Genomic DNA, 21,670 nt, shown 5'->3' on the forward strand with positions numbered 1-21,670 from the left:
GTTCCGTCTGAGGTTTCCGTCAGGTGTACCCCTCAACGGAAAGTCAAACGGAAGCCTTAGCTTCCATTTGCATCACCATTGATATCAACGGTGACGGAAACATTGCTAATGGTTTCGGTTTGTCACAATTCCGGTAAGTTTCCGTTTTTGTGACTGTATCAATAGCGCAGTCGACCATTAGCAATGTTTCTGTCACCATTGATATCAATGGTGATGCAAATGGAAGCTAAGGTTTCCGTTTGACTTTCCGTTGAGTGGTTCACCCGGCGGAAACCTCCGAAGGAACCCCTGAATGGAAAGCCAACTCTGATGTGAACAGGCCCTAACATACATCGCATCATGAAATGTTGACAACATGTAAACCAATAGTATGAAAGAGTTCAGTAATTCAATACAGTATTTCAGCTGTTTAGTTACAGGTGCAAACAATGAGGTTCATAGAAAAGAAAGTGCATCCAGTAATTATACATTCCTCAAATATTTATAAATTTGTATGTAAAACCGATCTCGGCCTAAGGCAAATGGCAAAAAGTAAAGAATTCATTGGTTAACTAAAAGAAAAAAAACCCTCAAACAGTTTCCACAAGTACAATTGAAGAATGAGACTGACAGGTAATATTCAGCAAAAGGTCTTGGTCAAAACCTATACAGCATTATAGGTGAAAATGTATATAGAAAAATTTAGTGGTGAAGCATGCACGGTGCCGCTTCATTCAAAGAGTATGGTACTGACAGAGATAGCGAGTACATATCTTTATAGCGGCCGGAGTTCCATTTTTTTAATATAGATCTCCAAATTCCCTGCATAGCATAGAACTAAATGATAACAAACTTTCAATGCCTTCAGCCACCATTAGGAGGAGCTTACTGCATACTGTCTTATTATTGAGTTCAATGTATAACAGTATGTAGTTAGCTCCCTCTAGTGGTGGCTGCCAGCAGCTAGAATATTCTCACGTAATTCTATATGTATGCAGGGGATTTGGATCAATGTATCAGAAAACTGGAACTCTGCTCTCACAATAGATAACAGGCATCAATCAAAAATATCTAATATACATATGTAACCATAAAAACATCTTCTGGAGCTTCAGGTTACAAAAAATATAACACAAAAATACAGGATAGTTGTAATTGTAACATCTCCACCGAAAAGGTGCGCCTAAAGGAAAACCGGAATGTATATTAACAAATATATAATCACACTTTTCCCTGTTGTCATAATAAAGTGCAGAGGAGAATGTAAGGTTTCCCATTAAAGCCCAAGAACTAGAACTCAAGAGAAAGACAAGACGTGAGTTAAAGGGGCTTTCCCATCAGAGACATTTATGGCAGATCCACAGGATATTCTCATAAATGTCAGATAGATGCGGGTCCCACCTGTCTAGAACGGGGCCCCCTATACCCCGTTCTACTGCTCTGTGTTGTGACTGAAGCGTGTGATTCCCGACCATAAATTACGGAAACAGTGTAGCACGCTGAGCTACGCTGTTTCCGTAACACCCATAGTAGTGAATGCCAGTTATGGAAGCAGCGTAGCATGCGAGCTCCGCTGTTCCATAACTAACATTGAGTTCTATGGGACTTAAGGAAACAGCGTAGCTCAGTGAGTTACACTGTATCCGTAATTCATGGTAGAAAATCACACGCTTCAGTCACAACACAGAGCGGCAGAACGGGGTTTAGGGGCCCCGTTCTAGAGATAGGTGTGGGACCCGCATCTATCTGACATTTATGACAGATCCTGTGGATCTGTCATAAATGTCTCTGATGAGAAAACCCCTTTAAAGGTAAGGCAATGAAGTAAAGCACGTAAAACTTTTCTTATTTTATCAAAAGAGATTCAGTTAACATCAATAAAATATGAGTAATTTAACTTCACCCAAGGTGCCAAAAGTCCATAAAGATTCCAGATGGATTTATTCCATGAATTATGGATACTGTGCAGAGACTCCACGAGGAGGGATAATTGGCGTCTTGCTATGCTGGTGCAACCTTCTCAATGCTTGGCACCCTGGGTGAAGTTAAATTACTCCTATTTATTGATGTTAACTGAATCTCTTTTGATACAATAAGAAAAGTCTTTTTTGCAAAGAATATTGAAACCCAAAACCGCCATTATTGACATAGGGTCAAACTACCTATTATCATTATATGGGTTAAAGATAGACATTACAGGGGAAACACATTAAATGAAGGGTATGAAGAAAATGTGAAAAAATACGGGAATGGTCACCCAAAAAATGAGATGTCTATACTATGGTCAACATGGTAGTATTTAAGTAAATGGGGAAACCCCAAGCCACCAGATAAACAAGGTGAATAAAGAGTGCTTTGAGGAATACAGCAACAAATTGCCTACCAAATAAAATAAGAAAGCTGAACTTGAAGTTTTTTGAGAACCATTGTAGGTCTTGGGATAGGGAGAGTGCAGAAGGGGTAAAAGATTTAGGGAAGTTAGGTCATTTTTATAGCGTGTATCCTCCCAAGCCACTTCAAATTGCCAATGGACCCCCGGGTAAATTCCTGTTCAAAACGTCGTAATAGAGATGGGTAATTGGTCTGTTACAAAGTGTAAGGACTAGCAGGTATGTGGACCCACTGGGCCACTCCACCGTAACAGAGCAGCTGCTGATCAACAAAGTCTATGGCAGTCAGTGAGGTGAAAGTACCTGGATTGTCAGAAGTGGGCTTGTGCCAGACAATCAGAGTAGGTAAAAAATGATGGATGGCACTCCTGGCTGGAATGTTCAGGTGCTGTGAGGGTTCGGGTTTGGACAACCCACAATATATGCAGAACAAACAACCCAAACACTCAAGCATATAAATGAATGTAATATTTTTTATTTAGTTTTTTCTTCACAAAGGTATTTTTTGAACAAATACTTTTCTTCAAGTAGTGTTTTGAAGGCATTTATTTTACAGGCGATTTATTTGGACGTTTCGGCCAATCCAGGCCTTTATCACAATCGCTTTAACTAATTACTAAGTATAAGTAATAATGTATACATACAATATATATATATATATATATATATACAAGATATGCAAAAAAACAAGATGTTCACTGGATGTTTGGAAAATACATATAGAGGAGACATATTCCACTCACGTTGACGTACATTATTGAGAGATATGTTACAAAGCAAATAAATAGATGACAAGAAAAACACACAAAATATATATCAGTTTAACGGTATTGCCTATAAATAATAGGATACACGAGATATCGCATGCAGCAAAATACATTAAATTTAATAACTTGTTAAACATAGAAATAATACATATTTAGTAGATGGAGGGGTACTGTCAAAGTACCCCTCAGGAACCTACCATAAGATAGCGGTGGTGTGGATAGGTAAGTAAATAGAAGCAGTAAAGAGGTATGTTATTAAAGGAGAATCCTGTTACCTGTTGGAAGTAAATGTAGGACTTGGTACTGAGGCGTCAGCCACACGCTCTATATGCAATGCGGATATCTGTATTGTGTGTTCCTTTAAATCGTAGCCGCAAGTAGACGTTGACTGCGTACTCTGATGTACTGTGCATGCGCCTGCGTCATTACGAGGTTTTGTCGTATCGGTCGTTGAAACGCACACAGGAGGTTACCATGGTGCTGTGGAACGCACAGTTTGGATAAAAGTGTCGGCCAGAAGAATGGACTTGGCTGGGACATCGGACAGGAGTAGTGCAGTTATCTTGGACACTTGACTTGGCACGGGTACCGGACACCGATGGTGAAGTCACCTCGGACACTCGATTTGCACGGGCACCGTACACAGATGGTGAAGTCATCTCGGACTCTCCGCTTGGCACGGGCACCGGACATAGATGGTAAAGTCATCTCGGACACTCGGCTTGACACGGATACCAGACACATGTTGTGAAGTAATCTCAGACACTTGATTTGGCACGGACACCGAACACAGATGGTGAAGTCGTCACGGACACTTGACTTGGCACAAGAACCGGACACAAGGGGCCGAGCAACGGGTGCAAATAAAAATGCCACCGGTCACCAGAAAAGACAAGCAGGCAGCAAGTAGGCCATCAACAGACCAGGAAGAGACAATGTCAGATGAGGAAGGTGGGGAGGAGACCTCGAGTTCAATGAAAATTGATTACAGAAAACTGGCTATGGAGGTAGCCAAGCGTATAACACCCGACATACAAGACACACTGGCTAATACCATATCAACCTCACTGAAGGCACTGCAAAGCGAGGTATCACAACAGGGTACACGTCTAGATGAAGTAGAGCAAAGAATATCCCTGTTAGAAGATGAAGCAGCAGACACGCATGGCGCACTTCAGGAGCTATTGGCCGAAAAACAAAAGATGTTATCCAAAATAGATGATCTGGAAAACAGATCGAGACGAAACAACGTGCGAATAGTGGGAATACCAGAATCAGTACCAGCCAAGCAACTAAAGCACATCTGTGAATATGATCTACCAAAGATGCTGAATATGGAGGGGCCATGTAAAGTTGAAAGAGCGCATAGAGTGGGTCCAGACAGACAGACACTGCCGCAACATCAAGGCGCACTAAAGAGAGCGCGACAAGTCATAGTACGCTATCTTGATTATGCTGACAAGGAAGTGCTGCTACGCATGTACAAAACCAGACGGGGCCCGACGAAATTAAACGGCATCACAGTCATGTTATTTAGTGATTACTCCGCGGAAGTTTCAAAGAAACGAAAGCTATTCAGCAGAATCTGCACAGCGTTCCACAAGCGGGGACTTAAGTTCCAATTGCTATACCCAGCGATTCTAAAGGTAACAACTCCAAGTGGCACCCTACAAGTTTATACAGATCACCAGGAAGCGGAGGCAGTGTACAAAGATTTGTTCAGGGAAACAGCGCCTACAGCAGCAGATGGAGATTTCTCGGGAGGAAGCGCACAGCAGAACGTGACACATCCGAAGGGTCAGCCACCCAAGGAAAAGAGACTGCCACAGACTCCACGACACGGCTAGTGTACACCCAGAATCAACTGTCAGTCGACTCCTCGGCAGACGAGAGTCGTGAGTACCACCGTCGAGTGAAATTGGAACTTGTTCATGTATTAACGTGTCTAATAGCTGACGTATGTAACAAAGGAAGTTACTTGGTGATGACATTGGGGCCTAATTTAAAACAGTTTAGAACAAGAAAGATAAGCACAAATATATTGACAGCTGAGATATTGTTAAACCATGTTAAATGTGTTATGCTGACGAGATGTTATCTGTAGGTAGAGGAGAGTAAGTCACATGGCAGAAAAAAGAGAAGTCCTGAGGAAATATGAGAGGGAAAATGGGGGCTCTCCGAGGGAGTCGGGGAGAGTTAATGTGTTCTCACATAGTGGGGATCAATGGTTGATTGGTAGTCGTATTAGCCCTAGTTCAAGGGGGCTGAGTTGCACAGACATTAGAGTCACAATTTATTCCTTATTAATACATAACATCCTATATATGATGCAGAAGCATAGCCAGTCTCCGCTAACGAATAACTTAATTTCTCTTTATGAGAGTAGTGACATGGAATGTTAAGGGACTACTGTCCCCACACAAAAGGTCAATGGTCCTGCGTCACCTTGGCAAACTGAAGGCTGACCTGGCTTTGCTTCAAGAAACTCACCTGGAAGAAAAAGATTTTTTTAGAATGCGTAAACTTTGGGTGGGAAATGTTTATGGTTCCCCAGCTATTCAAAAAAAAATGGAGTGATAATTTTAATAAGCAAAAATATTGCCTTCACTTTACGCTCAAAATATGTGGACACAGAGGGACGATTGATGCACATCCTGCTAGACACACAATGGGGGGAAGTTAGTATATATAATGTATATGCGCCCAATACAAATAATCGCACTTACTTTCAGAACCTCCAGATTACACTCCTAGCTGACACATGTGCAATGAGGCTGGTAGGGGGAGACTTTAACTCAGTACAATATGCAGATGAAGATAGGAAGAGAGATGCACAGGCACCGACACTGGCTACAGATGGCATATTGCCTGAATTCTCACAAACCACACAACTAACTGATAGCTGGAGATACAGCCATCCGGATGACAGGGAATACACTTACTTCTCACCATATCACAAGTCCTGGTCGAGATTAGACTACATTTACTTAAGCCAACATATGTTACAACGAGTAGAACAGGTAGACATCACAGACATGATCATATCTGATCATGCGCCAGTACGATTGGTGTTGGCAGATACACACCCCAGGGGGGAGTTTACTCAGTGGAGATTTCCGGCAAATTTAGCAGAAGATGAAGATTTTCAAGCACGAATAAAGGGATGGTGGTTAGAATATGCTATAGATAATGCAGAACATGCGGCTGATCAGGCCCTGTACTGGGAGACGGCTAAGGCGGTCCTGAGAGGAAGGCTCATATCGTACGTAACGTTTAAGAAAAAACAGATCCAACAAAAATACAGAGAGTGTAGTGATAACCTTAGAACAGCTTATTCTTCTTTCCTTGCTGATCCGTCGACAGATAAAAAACACAAATGGGTGGATGCGAGGAAACACTTCGAGTCATGGTTGGATAAAAGGGAGAAGTTTGGGAGATCACTCTATGAGGCCAAACTTTTTCGTTTTGGCAACAAGGCAGGAAAACTGTTGGCGGGATTGGCTAGGGGATTTCGGCCACCCACACATATAACCAAACTAAGAGATCACAAGGGCTGTGTACAAACGGAACCCAAAAAGATGAATGACATTTTTCAGGCTTTCTATCAGCAGCTGTACGAAACCACATTGGTTCCGGGCGATGTGCGGGGTGACCGGTTTCTGGCAGATATCACATTACCTACCTTAGACCAGGGGCAATTAGAAGACTTGAACGCACGAATAACACTGGTAGAGTTACAGACAGCCATAAAGTCATTAGCAAATGGGAAGTCGCCGGGACCTGATGGTTACCCGGCAGAATTCTATAAAATACTACAGGAACAAATAACGCCGACGTTATTAGCATATTTTAATTCTCTATTGGAGGGTGGGAACATTCCTGATGCAGCAAATACAGCATACATCAAGGTGCTACCAAAAAATGGGAAAGATCTGTCACTACCGAGCTCATACAGACCCATATCCTTAATAAATCAGGATATCAAGATATTGTCCAAGATCATGGCAAATAGGCTTGCCCAAATAATGCCTCGTCTGGTGGGGCCGTCGCAGGTGGGTTTCATTAAAGTTAGATCGGCAGTTACAAATATTAGAAAAGTATTAGGAGTTATGGATGGGGTGGCAGCACAGCCAAAGTCATTCAACCAATCGGCACTTGTGTTGCTGGATGCTGAAAAGGCGTTTGACAATGTTGAGTGGCAGTGGCTGGACATGGTCTTGGATAAATTTAACATACAAGGGGCATTTAGAAATTACATAAAAACGTTATACAAGAACCCCACGGCGGCTGTGTGCACGCCAGGAATCAAGTCAAAGACGTTTAAGCTACATAAGGGAACGAGACAGGGGTGCCCACTATCACCACTCTTATTTGACCTAGCATTGGAACCTCTGATACAGATCCTGGAACAGGGGCGGATATTTAATGGGATTAGAGTTGGCGAGGTTGAGGTTAAGGCGGCAGTCTTTGCAGATGATATCCTGCTGTTTCTCTCTCAACCGTCTAGGCATCTCCCTAGGGTTTTTGAGGTGATACATAACTATGGGCTATTCGCGGGTCTCAAAATTAACCCCCTCAAGAGCGAACTATTAGGTTTGACACAGCATAATCATACAGCAGATGAGAGGTTACAGCAATTAGGCATAAAAATTGCTAAATCACAAATAACATATTTGGGGATACGGATCGGGAAAACCCCGGGAACCTTATATCATCTGAATTATGAACCCATCTTCCACAAAATAAGGCTGGAACTTGAAAGATGGAGGACATTGCCGCTCTCTATGTTCGGTAGATGTCATCTGGTCAAGATGATCTCCTTCGCTAGATTATTGTACCCAATGCAAACACTGCCGGTTCTATTGAAGCATAAGGATGTCAAAATTTTTAATTCCACTATAACGAAATTTATATGGTCGTATAAACGGCCAAGGATATCGCTAACGAAGTTGCAGGGGTTTCACTGGCAGGGGGGGGTGAACATTCCGCACTTAAGGGGATACAATATAGCCAGTCTATTCCGACATGTGTTAGACTGGATACACAAAACTAATCATTACTCCAACCAGGAACTAGAGTCAGCACTGGCAGGTAAATATGACCTGCAAGCATTATTGCACACAAAACTTAAGCACCTCCCGTGCCATGTTAAATCCTCAGTCATATTACGAGACACAATTATGTGCTGGAAGGAAGTGAGGAAAAAGCAGGGCCTATCTTTTCAGTTATCTAAATACTTACCATTATGGTCACATATACAGTTTCCAGTGGGCATGACAAGTAGTTTATTTAAGACATGGAAGCAGAGGGGGATAGCCACAGTAAAGCAGATACTGCACACAACGGAACCGAGGCTAAAGACGCTGCCAGAGCTAGTGAACGAATTTGGGATCCAGCCAACACACTTTTTACAATACATGCAGGTTAAATCTTTCTGTGCTAGGGAGGTAGGAAACTTGGAAAGGGAGATAGTAGATAATCCTTTTGATACACTGGTAGAAGAATCATATAGGAAGTCATTGTCGGTACTATATCGGGCAATAAAGGATATTTACATAAAAATAGACCCAAAACAACAATTCCCTTATTGGAGACGTGTTTTTCAAACAACAGATGTAAACGATCAAATACTAGAGGGATGGAAAGCAGTGAGAAAGCATGTAGTTAATGAGGTGTGGAGGGAGACACAGTTTAAACTAATGCATGCAGCTATTTACGCTTTTAACATACCGCCAAATGATAGCAACCCAGACCGATTGCATGTTTGCCCGAAGTGTGCTCAACCACATACAGATCTGCATCATGGAATTTGGTCATGCCCGAATACACAAGGATATTGGTCATTAGTGCTGGCATTTATGGCGAAATTATGGGATAAATCTATGCCGCTAAACCCCATACTTCTTTTGTTCCACTCCAGAGCATCAATGGAAGTGGAGGAAGAGGGAACGGTAACGCACATATCTCCGCTAGCACATATAATAATACTCATTGCAAAAAGATGTATACTGAAAAACTGGCTGGAACCCAATGCACCGACATTAGAACAACTCATACAGCAATTGAAAACATGTCTATATTCAGATAGAACAGATGCCCTAATACACAAAGAGCAGAAAACGGCTAGTTTTTTCAGGAAATGGAAACCGTTTTTGGAACAGATGTCAGAACTGGATATTGAGATGGTAATGGCGGGATTTCAACAAACAAAATGGTATCTGACAGAAGATCTGAAGGGATCCTTAGGGAAATTGAAAGTCAAACCACCAAGAAAGTAGATGGAAATAGAGAGAGTAAGGGTATGCATAGATGCATTGAAAGGAAATAAGGATAAGGCATAAATAAGACTACCAAGGGTATAGGTTTAAATGGTTAAAAGGTTTATTGTTTAAGTTGAAGTTCGCAATGTAATGAAAAACCAACATATCTGCTTCTGATGTTATTAACAAATATACTGATATGAACAACTATGTATGTATTTACTTTTGACAAGATGTGGGCAATGCCATACCTTGTGCCTTGTAATAACACAGAAAGAAAAAATGTTGCAAGTAAAATGTTAATAAAAAATGTTTTTTAAAAAAAAAAAAAGAACCGGACACAGATACAGGATACGGCATGCAGTATACAGGAACCATTTGCAAGATACACATTGGGAAGACACAATATTGCTCAGGCAAAGAGAGAGTGGGCAGAGTTCCTTTTCAAATTCCAGGTGTGTTGGGATAGGTTGGGGGAGAATTTCCTGGTGCGGCTTTGGCCCTTTAAGAGCAGGGGCCAGAAAGGAGACGCCGGCAAGTCTTCAGAGACCTGCGGTCGTGGCTGCCGGTAAGTGAGAACTGCCAGCGTCCGTGTGCATTACACAAAGTCTCAATTGTCACGGTTAAATGGACTCTGAGATACGGAATACTCGTACTCCGCCACTGATAGTCAAAATGAAGATTAATAGTTTAATCATATGGTCAGGCAATTTAATATTAAGAGTCATGGATTTGGAGTTATTAGGATAGGTCATCAATATCAGATCGGTGGGGGTCCAACTCCCGCCACCCCTACCGACCAGCTGAGTGAAGAGGCCATGGCCTTTGTAGCCGCGGCCTTTTCACAGTTTACAGGCACTGCGCTGTACACATTCGTAGCAAATATGCCTGGGATTGCAGTTCCGGTCTCATTCAAGTGAATGGGATGCAATCCCAGGCACATTTGCTACGGATGTGTACGGCGCTGTGCCTGGTAAACACTGACAAACACCGCAGCCTCTTCAGTCAGCTGATCAGTGGGGGTGTCGGGAGATCGACCCTCACGGATCTGAAATTGATGACCTATCTTAAGAACCCCTTTAAACAAATAGTAGAACAAGTTTATTTTTAAAGTTTTACTTTTTTTCCCTCTGTTGCTGGTGATACATCTTAAGATGTATGTGTTTCTGGCAAAACAAAATATTTATACATGTTTTCTAAATTACAGGTATATTTCCTTTGGCGGCATTCAAAAGACATTATCAAGTCCTTTAAAACATTTGAAAGGTAAGAGTATTAGATTTCATATTATTCTTCCTGTTGGGATGGGAATTATTGCAGTATGACGAAACCCATGGCTATAGTTTGTTTTTTTAAATAACTAATTTAACGAAACATTTCTAAGACAATAATTACCTTAATTATTGTTATTGGCAACACCGTTGGTAAATGTAAATGCCATAGCGACATGTACAACAGCACGTCTATAGATTTAGCTAGCCAATAATATATCGCTCCACAACCGGCTACGAGGATCGTCCTAATTGAAATGACTCAGAATCTCATTGCACAACTGATTATTTGTTACTTTGATTATACAATGTACCTGGTTAGAAACCTATAACTTCCATAATGTCCTGAGCCTCACAAATCATATCAAGACGACAAGGCATTAATTAATTACTTTCTATCAAATTTTATATTTATTGGCACAAATTGTTCTTTGACTGGATAATCTTTTGTCAAAAGGGGCATAACCATGGGGCCTCAAAGTAAAGGCTGGAATGGGTCAGCACTTTTTCATGACCATGACTCCAGCAGAAAGTGATGTATTGAACATGGAAAGAGGGAGAGATGTAACTTGAAGCTCCTGGGCCCCAATGCAACAGTGTCCCCAACTGTGAATCACAATTTATATTAGTGGTCTCCTTACGTGGAGCAGAGGCATTATTTGGGCTCAATCAGGTTCTAGGGCCCGGGTGTGACCGCAGCCTCTGCAACCACTATAGTTACACCCCTGGTTGAAGTGAAGGCCCCCTTCACTCTTTAGCAAAGTCCAACAGGATTCACTCGAAGAATTCACATAATACATAATACATGAGCTACTGTTTATCTGTATGTTCATTCACATGTCTGTCTGTCTATCTATCTATCTATCTATCTATCTATCTATCTATCTATCTATCTATCTATCTATCTATCTATCTATCTATCTATCTAACAAAAAAATGGCGACAGCACACTGTGAACACTAATGTAACCTAAACCGCTAAATATAAACAAATATGCATTATATGCTAAATCTACTTATAATAGGGAGGCTCTCTCTCTCTCTCTCTCTCTCTCTCTCTATATATATATATATATATATATATATATATATATATATATATATATATATATCTCTCTATCTCTCTCTATCTCTCTCTATCTCTCTCTCATCTCTCTCTCATCTCATCTCTCTCTATCTCTCATCTCTCATCTCTATCTCATCTCTATCTCCCCAACAATACTGCTGTGTTCATTCCAGTCCTAACCATTCTCTTTAACTAGTTACTGGCGTCTTCCCTTTTTCATTTTTGTTTTTCACTCCTTGCCTTTCAAGAGCCATACCTTTTATATTTTTCCGTCAATAGAGCGGTGTAAGGTCTTATGTTTTGCGGGAGGAGTTGTAGTATTTATTGGCACCATTTAAAGTACCATATAATGTACTGGGGAACTGAAAAAAAAAATATTTCGAGGGCCATAAGTTTTTGCTTTTTTTTGTCGATTGAGCAGTTTGAGGGCATATTTTTGCGGGACGAGCTGTAGTTTTAATTGGTACCATTTTTTGGTACATACAACTTTTCGATCACTTTTTATTTTTTCGACCGCTAAATTGACCAAAAACCAGAGTTTGGACTTTTTTGGACGCAGCAATACCAATTTATTTTTATTTTTATTTTTTTTACATCGATTTAGAGAAAAGTTTTAATCATTTTTTTTTCACTACTAACAACTTTATTTAACTTTTTTTTACATATTCTATTAGTCCCCCTAGGGGACTTGAACCAGCGATCGTTTGATCGCTGATACAATACACTGCAATACTAATATATTACAGTATACAGTGTTTTCCCAATTATTATGCACATTGGATTTAAGTGTCATAAACATTTAATTTTTAGTTTTTCAATTAAACTCATGGATGGTATTGTGTCTTAGGGCTCTTTGGATCATTGTAATCAATCTCAGACACCTGTGATAATTAGTTTGCCAGGTGGGCCCAATCAAAGGAAAACTACTTAAGGCGTTTTTTCCCTCTTTCTGAGTAATTGAAATGGGGTTATGGAGGCGGAAACCGCCTCAAGATCCGTCATGACCCTTCTTATTACCGCAACACGTTTTTTTTACTCGCGGTAAAAAAACTCGTCCAACTCCCATTGAAATCAATGGGAGGCATTTTCGGGCGGTTTTTGAGGAGTTTTGCGGCGCGGTTTCCGCGTCAAAAAACTTGTCAAAAAACTCTTTGTGAACAGGGCCTTAGAAGGAAGTTCCACATTATTAAGCAGGCCACAGGTTTCAAGCAATATGGGAAAGAAAAAGGATCTCTCTGCTGCCGAAAAGCGTGAAATAGTGCAATACCTTGGACAAGGTATGAAAACATTGGATATTTCAAGAAAACTTAAGTGTGATCATCGTACTGTGAAAAGATTTGTGGCTGATTCAGAGCACAGACGGGTTCGTTCAGATAAAGGCATAATGAGGAAGGTTTCTGCCAGACAAATTAATAGGATTAGGAGAGCAGCTGCTAAAATGCCATTGCAAAGCAGCAAACAGGTATTTGAAGCCGCTGGTGCCTCTGGAGTCCCGCGAACCTCAAGTTGTAGGATCCTCCAGAGGTTTGCAAGTGTGCATAAAGCTATTATTCGGCCACCCCTAAACAATGCTCACAAGCAGAAACGGTGGCAGTGGGCTCAGAAATACATGAAGACTAATTTTCAAACCGTGTTGTCTACTGATGAGTGCCGTGCAACCCTGGATGGTCCAGATGGATGGAGTAGTGGATGGTTGGTGAATGGACACCATGTCCCAACAAGGCTGCGACGTCAGCAAGGAGGTGGCGGAGTCATGTTTTGGGCTGGAATCATGGGGAGAGAGCTGGTAGGCCCCTTTAGGGTCCTTGACGGTGTGAAAATGACCTCTGCAAAGTACGTAGAGTTTATGACTGACCACTTTCTTCCGTGGTACAAAAAGAAGAACCGTGCCTTCCGTAGCAAAATTATCTTCATGCATGACAATGCACCATCTCATGCTGCAAACAATACCTCTGTGTCATTGGCTGCTGTGGGCATAAAAGGAGAGAAACTCATGGTGTGGCCCCCATGTTCCCCTGACCTTAACCCTATTGAGAACCTTTGGAGCATCCTCAAGCAAAATATCTATGAGGGTGGGAGGCAGTTCACATAAAAACAGAAGCTCTGGGAGGCTATTCTGACATCCTGTAAAGATATTCTAGCAGAAACTGTCCAAATACTCACAATTCAATGGATGCAAGAATTGTGAAGGTGATATCAAAGAAGGGGTCCTATGTTAACATGTAACTTGGCCTGCTATGACTGCTATGTGTTTTTTTGATTGAAAGAGCTTTTGATTTCTGTAAATATGACCTCCTGATGCTGCAAATTCAATAAATTACCATTTTAGTTCTCTTTACAACCTTTAAAATGGTTTGATCTCTGTTGTGCATAATAATTTGAAACAGTGCATTTTGAGTTTTTTAATTCTAAAAAAAAATCTTTTATCATTAGTTTTGTTCAATAAAATTCGCATTATACTCCAACGGTTGATGGCTTGAAGATTATACTGACTGTCATTTGCATTGACTATTTAGGAAAATCAGCGAAAAATAACATTTGCATAATAATTTGGAATGCGGTGTATTGTCATTTTTACAAGCAGGCAGGGCTTAACAGAGGCAGAGTGAAATCAGTCCTGGGGACCTTTACTGGCTTAGATGCCGCAGTTCTGATTGACTGAGGCATCTAAGTGGTTAAACGGTCAGGAACAACACTGTTCACAATCACTGTTCCTGGCCGTTAGTGCAGGGTGTCAGCTGTAATACAGAGCTGACACCCGAAGCATATTAAGTGCGCTCAGCGCGTTAGCCCGCTTTATACATCACACCATGTTGTGCTTTAAGAATATATTATGCAGAAGAAAAGCAGCACATACAATTCTTTTCAGAAGAATATGCAGGTATCAGGTCCAGTTCCATGGACTTTGATAAAGACCCTTAAGGGTTGAAATGTTGCTGTTGTGCTGTGGAGTTAATAAATACTCACAGCTTACGTTTGCATTGGAGTGCTGTACTTTTCTTACCTGAAGCCGTCCTTCAACCCTTCAACCCGTCCTTCTCGCCCTGTCTCACTCCTCCCGTTTGCCTCAAAACTCCTTGAACATCATTTCCACCTTGAGCTGTCCCAACACTCATCCAACTACCTTTTTGACCATCTACAATTTGACTTCCGACCCCATCTATCTGTAAACAACCCTAACCAAAGTCACTAATGATCTGTTAACCTCACAAACTTACTCTGTGCTCCTCCTCCTAGACCCATCCACTGCCTTCGACAAAGTCAACCACTCCCTCCTTTTACAAATTCTCTCATCTCTTGGTATCACAGACTTGATCCTCTCCTGGATCTCCACATACCTCACCAACCGGTCATTTAGTGTCTTCCACTCACACACTACCTCCTCGTCTCGCCCCCTCTCTGTTGGTGTCTCTCAAGGCTCTGTTCTGGAACCCCTGCTCTTCAAATATTGAAAAGCAACCTGAAAACCCACCTCTTCAGAAAAGCTTCCAAACTATAATAACCCTGCTACGAGTAACCTACCGAATTAACATCTATCTATCTATCTATCTATCTATCTATCTATCTATCTATCTATCTATCTATCTATCTATCTATCTATCTATCTATCTATCTATCTATCTATCTGTCTATCTATCTCATATCTACTGTATGTACGTATCTTGACACATCTTGCTCATAACCTTTCCATAGCACTGAGAAGATTAATTTTCTGTCGGACTTCTGTGCAATTTCCGGGATGTTATAAAACAGTCATTGTCTACATATCTTGCTGCTACCAATTAATTACAATTAATGCCTATAATCTTAAATTGTAGGTTCCTCGTATGTTGTGAAATCCCTGGTTCCATGAGTCAAGAATAGGGATAGGGAAGGAATAGGAAACTTGAGCATTTCTCATAATAAAACTGGACTTGCTTATTGAACTGACCTGGACAATGTAACTGTAACTTGATACAAGGAGCAATGAAGAGTAAAGTAAAGCAACTCAATGGGCAACATTCTATGTTATAGTGCTGTGCTGTGAATATCCAGTAGACCTATTGTAAATGTCAGTCATAGTAAGGTGAGGGTTTTCAGTCAGTAAAGAATGTTCTGTTTAAAGAGGCTCTGTCACCACATTAGAAGTGCCCTATCTCCTACATAAGGAGATTGGCGCTATAATGTAGATGACAGCAGTGCTTTTTATTTAGAAAAACTATCTATTTTAAACCACTTTATTAGCGATTTTTTTAGCTTTATGCTAATGAGTTTCTTAATGCCCAACTGGGCGTGTTTTTACTTTCGACCAAGTGGGCGTTGTAGAGGAGTGTATGACGCTGACCAATCAGTGACCAGTCAGCGTCATACACTCCTCTCCATTCATTTACACAGCAGCATCGTGTTCTTACTAGAACACGATGTGCAGCCACATACACACACATTAACGTTAATCAAGTGTCCTGATAATGAATATACATGACCTCCAGCCTGGACGTCATGTGTATTCAGAATCCTGACACTTCTGAATCTTTTCTGTGAGATTCCAGCAAGCCACGTGTAATTTCGCGAGATTACGATGTAAACGAGATTTCGTTTGCCTTGCTGGAAATCTCACAGAAAAGATTCAGAAGTATCAGGATTCTGAATACACATGACGTCCAGGCTGGAGGTCATGTATATTCATTATCATGACACTTGATTAACGTTAATGTGTGTGTATGTGGCAGCACATCGTGTTCTAGTAAGAACGCGATGCTGCTGTGTAAATGAATGGAGAGAAGTGCATGACGCTGATTGGTCAGCGTCATACACTCCTCTGTACAACGCCCACTTGGTCGAAAGTAAAAACAAGCCCACTTGGGCATTAAGAAACTCATTAGCATAAAGCTAAAAATTGCTAATAAAGTGGTTTAAAATAGATAGTTTTTCTAAATAAAAAGCATCACTGTCACCTACATTATAGCGCCGATCTTCTTATGTAGGAGATAGGGCACTTATAATGTGGTGACAGAGCCTCTTTAAGCACTAACCCAAATTGTCGTTATTCAATGAAAAATAATTCAGATTATTTCACATGAAGACTATTCTGAATGCTCTATAGAACACCTGACATATGGCTACATAAAGGGGTTGTGCAGTTGAGAGAACCCATGTTCATATACTCTATTAGGAAATTCTGAGTTAATATACGGGGTCCTCTGGTTAGGATTCTCATCTCTTGACCAGAGTGGAGAGCGGTTACAAAGAAAATCTCTGGAGGACCTGACCTGTCCTGTATTACACAGACAACCCATTAGTATTAATGGACAGTGTGTAATGTTTAAAGAGGCTCTGTCACCACATTATATTTGCCCTATATCCTACATAATCTGATCGGCGCTGTAATGTAGATAACAACAGTGTTTTTTATTTTGAAAAACTATCATTTTTTAGCAAGTTATGAGCAATTTTAGATTTATGCCAATTAGTTTCTTAATGCCCAACTGGGCTTTTTTTAAAACTTTTGACCAAGTGGGCGTTGTAAAGAGGAGTGTATGACGCATACACTTCTCTCCATTCATGTCCATTTGTACTCAGCACAGCGAGATCACGCTGTGCTGTCACATATATCCACGTTAAGTTTACTGAAGTGTCTTGAGAGTAAATAGACATCACCTCCAGCCAGGACGCAATGTCTATTCACACTTCCAACACTTCGGTAAAGTTTGTGTGGGACTTCATTTACAGCACTGCATGATCTCGCGAGATCACGCTGTGAATGATAGCATGCTGGAGTTGATGTCTACTCACTCTCAAGACACTTCAGTAAACTTAATGTCAGTATATGTGACAGCACAGCATGATCTCGCTTTGCTGAGTACAAATGGACATGAATGGAGAGAAGTGTATGACGCTGATTGGTCACTGATTGGTCAGCCTTATACACTCCTCTGTAGAATGCCCACTTGGTCAAAATTTAAAAAAAACACCCAGTTGGGCATTAAGAAACTAATAAGCATAAATCTAAAATTGTTCATAACTTAAATAATAACATAAAAATGTAATAATAAAAATAAAAACCACTGTTGTTATCTACATTACAGCACCGATCAGATTATGTAGGAGATAGGGTATTTATAATCTGGTGACAGAGCCTCTTTAAACATTACACAGTGTCCATTCATACCAATGGGTTGTCTGTATCTAGGAGATAGGGCATCTTTAACATTAGATTGTTAGGATTTGCCTCTAAAACGTAATATGGGCAAGGAAAAGAGATCACACGTTCACAATACAGTGGGCAGGCTAGAGGGATCTACTTGACATTTTCAGATTGTATCTTCCCATATTTTTATGACATTTCTCTGTTTTCCTCTCTTGAATGTATAATGTGGTGACAGAGCCTCTTTAATTTTCCTTGTGATGGCGCTGCAGAAAAATGAAAGACTTAGGTGCTAGGTTTCCCCACAGATTATGGCTGACCTATGGGTCCAGCAGGGGACACTTTGTGACACTTTGTGATCAGCTTATTGTCAAAGGACCCTTCTAACAAATAGGGATTGGCCAAAGCAGAGAACCACTTTAAAGGTTTATTCTCATCTTATAAAGTGATGGCATATCGCTAGGATATGCCATCAATTTATGATCAGTGGGAATCTAGGACCCCAACCGATCCTGAGTATGAAGAGGCTGCAGCACTGATGTAGCGCTGTGTCCCCTTTACTATTTTTCTGCCACAGCAACAGCCCGCGCACCCACTGTACAGGGAACTGCATTACTGCCCCATTCAGGTGAATGGCGAGGGCTGAGGTTTCCTCCACAGCTTGGTACCAGGGGTGCTGCTGTACTGGGGAAATTGAGTGTTTCAGTGCTAAATCAGCTGCAACCCTTTTAACTGGTTCCCGACCGCTGGCTGTGTTTTTACGGCCAGCGGTCAGGGTCCTTAAAACCCGAGCCATAGACTTTTTACGGCTCGGGTTTTAACTTGCTGCCCGAGCGATCGGGCAGCTGAATGTCGGGTCTCCGGCTGTCAGTGACTGCCGGGGACCCTGAGGAGAGAATAGAAGCTTCTGTCTTCTGTCTTCTCCGATCTATTTTACACAGCGCTCAATGAATGCTGTGCATAGGAATAGAGGCAGCGGCCGTGCCGCTGTCTCTATATCTCCCGGTGTTCATGTGACTGGTCACATGATCGCCGGGATGCCGCTAGTGGCAGACTGATGCTAGGTCTAACTAGACCCAGCACAGCCAAGTTAATGACAATCGTCACTATGAGAGGGCTGATTTCCCCTGTAACTGGGGCTGCTGTGCAGCTCCAGTTACAGTGGAAAAGCATGGTGTAAAAGAAAGAAAAAAAATATATAGAGTTCCCCAAAGGTCTTTTTTGACCTCTGAGGGACAGACCATAGTAATAAAAAAAATAGTAAAGTAAAGTGCAAAAAAAATGAATAATAATACACATAAAATATCCACAACAAAAAAAAAACGTTCCCCCCCGCCAATCATTGTTGTAACTCTAGCGCTGACCCAATTATCCTAATATAGACATGTAATATATTAAAATTTATGGTAGACAATGACGACCACAAATAAAAGGTCTATTTTAGGGTAAAACTATGTTATTACCCAAAAAAAATAGCTGAAATGTAAAAAAGCTTATTTTTTTACTATTATTTTCAAACTTTAAATTCTAAAATAGCAAAAAGGATGTGTATAAAAACGATAAAAAAAAGAAACCTGCATTGTCTATGGAAAAAACATCGCAAAAATCACGTCGTTAGCCCAACAAATAAAAAAGTTAAAGCCATTTAACTAACACGTGCTAAAAAGTGCTAAACGGTGTCTGGTCCTGAAGGCTCAAAATAGCCCGGTCCTGAACTGGTTAATCTCAGGATCGGTGAGGGTGCCAGAGGTCGGACACTCCCGATAAGAAAGTGATGGCATATTCTTGGGATATACCATCATTTTATAATATTGGAATCATTCTTTAAAGGGAACGTATCATGGGACTGCTCTATTGTTTGACTCCTACTACGAATTGATGTGTTTCTGAATCAAACGTAAGCAGTAGTGAAGTGGCCACGCATTTCCCTTGACCTAATAGTACATCATGGGTGCTACTACGCCACAGTGCTTTGAGAGGCTAAAGTCTGCTTATTGTTATTATATATATATATATATATATATATATATATATATATATATATATATATACACACTACCGTTCAAAAGTTTGGGATCACCCAGACAATTTTGTGTTTTCCATGAAAACTCACACCTATATTTATCAAATGAGTTGCAAAATGACTAGAAAATATAGTCAAGACACTGACAAGGTTGGAAATAATGTTTTTTATTTGAAATAATAATTTTCTCCTTCAAACTTTGCTTTCTTCAAAGAATGCTCCATTTGCAGCAATTACAGCATTGCAGACCTTTGGCATTCTAGCTGTTAATTTGCTGAGGTAATCGGGAGAAATTTCACCCCATGCTTCCAGAAGCCCCTCCCACAAGTTGGATTGGCTTGATGGGCACTTCTTGCGTACCATACGGTCAAGCTGCTCCCACAACAGCTCTATGGGGTTGAGATCTGGTGACTGCGCTGGCCACTCCATTACAGATAGAATACCAGCTGCCTGCTTCTTCCCTAAATAGTTCTTGCATAATTTGGAGGTGTGCTTTGGGTCATTGTCCTGTTTTAGGATGAAATTGGCTCCAATCAAGCGCTGTCCACAGGGTATGGCATGGCGTTGCAAAATGGAGTGATAGCCTTCCTTATTCAAAATCCCTTTTACCTTGTACAAATCTTCCACTTTACCAGCACCAAAGCAACCCCAGACCATCACATTACCTCCACCATGCTTGACAGATGGCGTCAGGCACTCTCAGCATCTTTTCAGTTGTTCTGTGTCTCACAAATGTTCTTCTGTGTGATCCAAACACCTCAAACTTCGATTCGTCTGTCCATAACACTTTTTTCCAATCTTCCTCTGTCCAATGTCTGTGTGCTTTTGCCCATATTAATCTTTTCTTTTTATTAGCCAGTCTCAGATATGGCTTTTTCTTTGCCACTCTGCCCTGAAGGCCAGCATCCCGGAGTCGCCTCTTCACTGTAGACGTTGACACTGGCATTTTGTGGGTACTATTTAATGAAGCTGCCAGTTGAGGACCTGTGAGGCATCTATTTCTCAAACTAGAGACTCTAATGTACTTGTCTTGTTGCTCAGTTGTGCAGCGGGGCCTCCCACTTCTCTTTCTACTCTGGTTAGAGCCTGTTTGTGCTGTCCTCTGAAGGGAGTAGTACACACCGTTGTAGGAAATCGTCAGTTTCTTGGCAATTTCTCGCATGGAATAGCCTTAATTTCTAAGAACAAGAATAGACTGTCGAGTTTCACATGAAAGCTCTCTTTTCCTAGCCATTTTGAGAGTTTAATCGAATCCACAAATGTAATGCTCCAGATTCTCAACTAGCTCAAAGGAAGATCAGTTTTATAGCTCCTCTAAACAGCAAAACTGTTTACAGCGGTGCTAACATAATTGCACAAGCGTTTTCAAGTGTTTTCTAATTTAATGTTATCTTCATTGAAAAAAACTGTGCTTTTCTTTCAAAAATAAGGAAATTTCTAAGTGACCCTAAACTTTTGAACGGTAGTGTATATATATATATATATATATATATATATATATATATATATATATACATTTGAATCACAATATTGTGACCAGCAGCTAATATCCAGAGTAACCGCCGTGTGCAGCACGGACAGCAGCCAGACCGGCTGGGAGTGACTCAATAAGGTGTAAGGTGCTGATAGGTTGTCTCAGGTATCTGGAGCCATGCTGACTGCAGTGTGTAATGTCGTTGTATGAATGCATGTGATGCCAAAGTAACCCACATTGGAATACTGGATTGCAGGGTCAGAGAACACTTGCTCTTGCTGTAACAATCTGCCTCCACATCGTCTTCTCATCTCAGA

At 41.0% G+C, this 21,670-nt stretch overlaps 1 protein-coding gene across 1 annotated transcript in view; it reads left to right on the forward strand.

The window, feature by feature from the left end:
- Window positions 1-21,670, forward strand: part of LOC142750024 (proton channel OTOP1-like) — a 70,189-nt gene that overhangs the window by 37,204 nt on the left and 11,315 nt on the right. Inside the window, exon 3 of the mRNA XM_075859171.1 lies at window positions 10,604-10,662. Coding sequence (XP_075715286.1) covers window positions 10,604-10,662 — 59 coding nt within the window. The remainder of the gene's footprint in view (window positions 1-10,603; window positions 10,663-21,670) is intronic.

This window comes from Rhinoderma darwinii, chromosome 1 (assembly GCF_050947455.1).
Source record: "Rhinoderma darwinii isolate aRhiDar2 chromosome 1, aRhiDar2.hap1, whole genome shotgun sequence".
Lineage (NCBI taxonomy): Eukaryota > Metazoa > Chordata > Amphibia > Anura > Rhinodermatidae > Rhinoderma > Rhinoderma darwinii.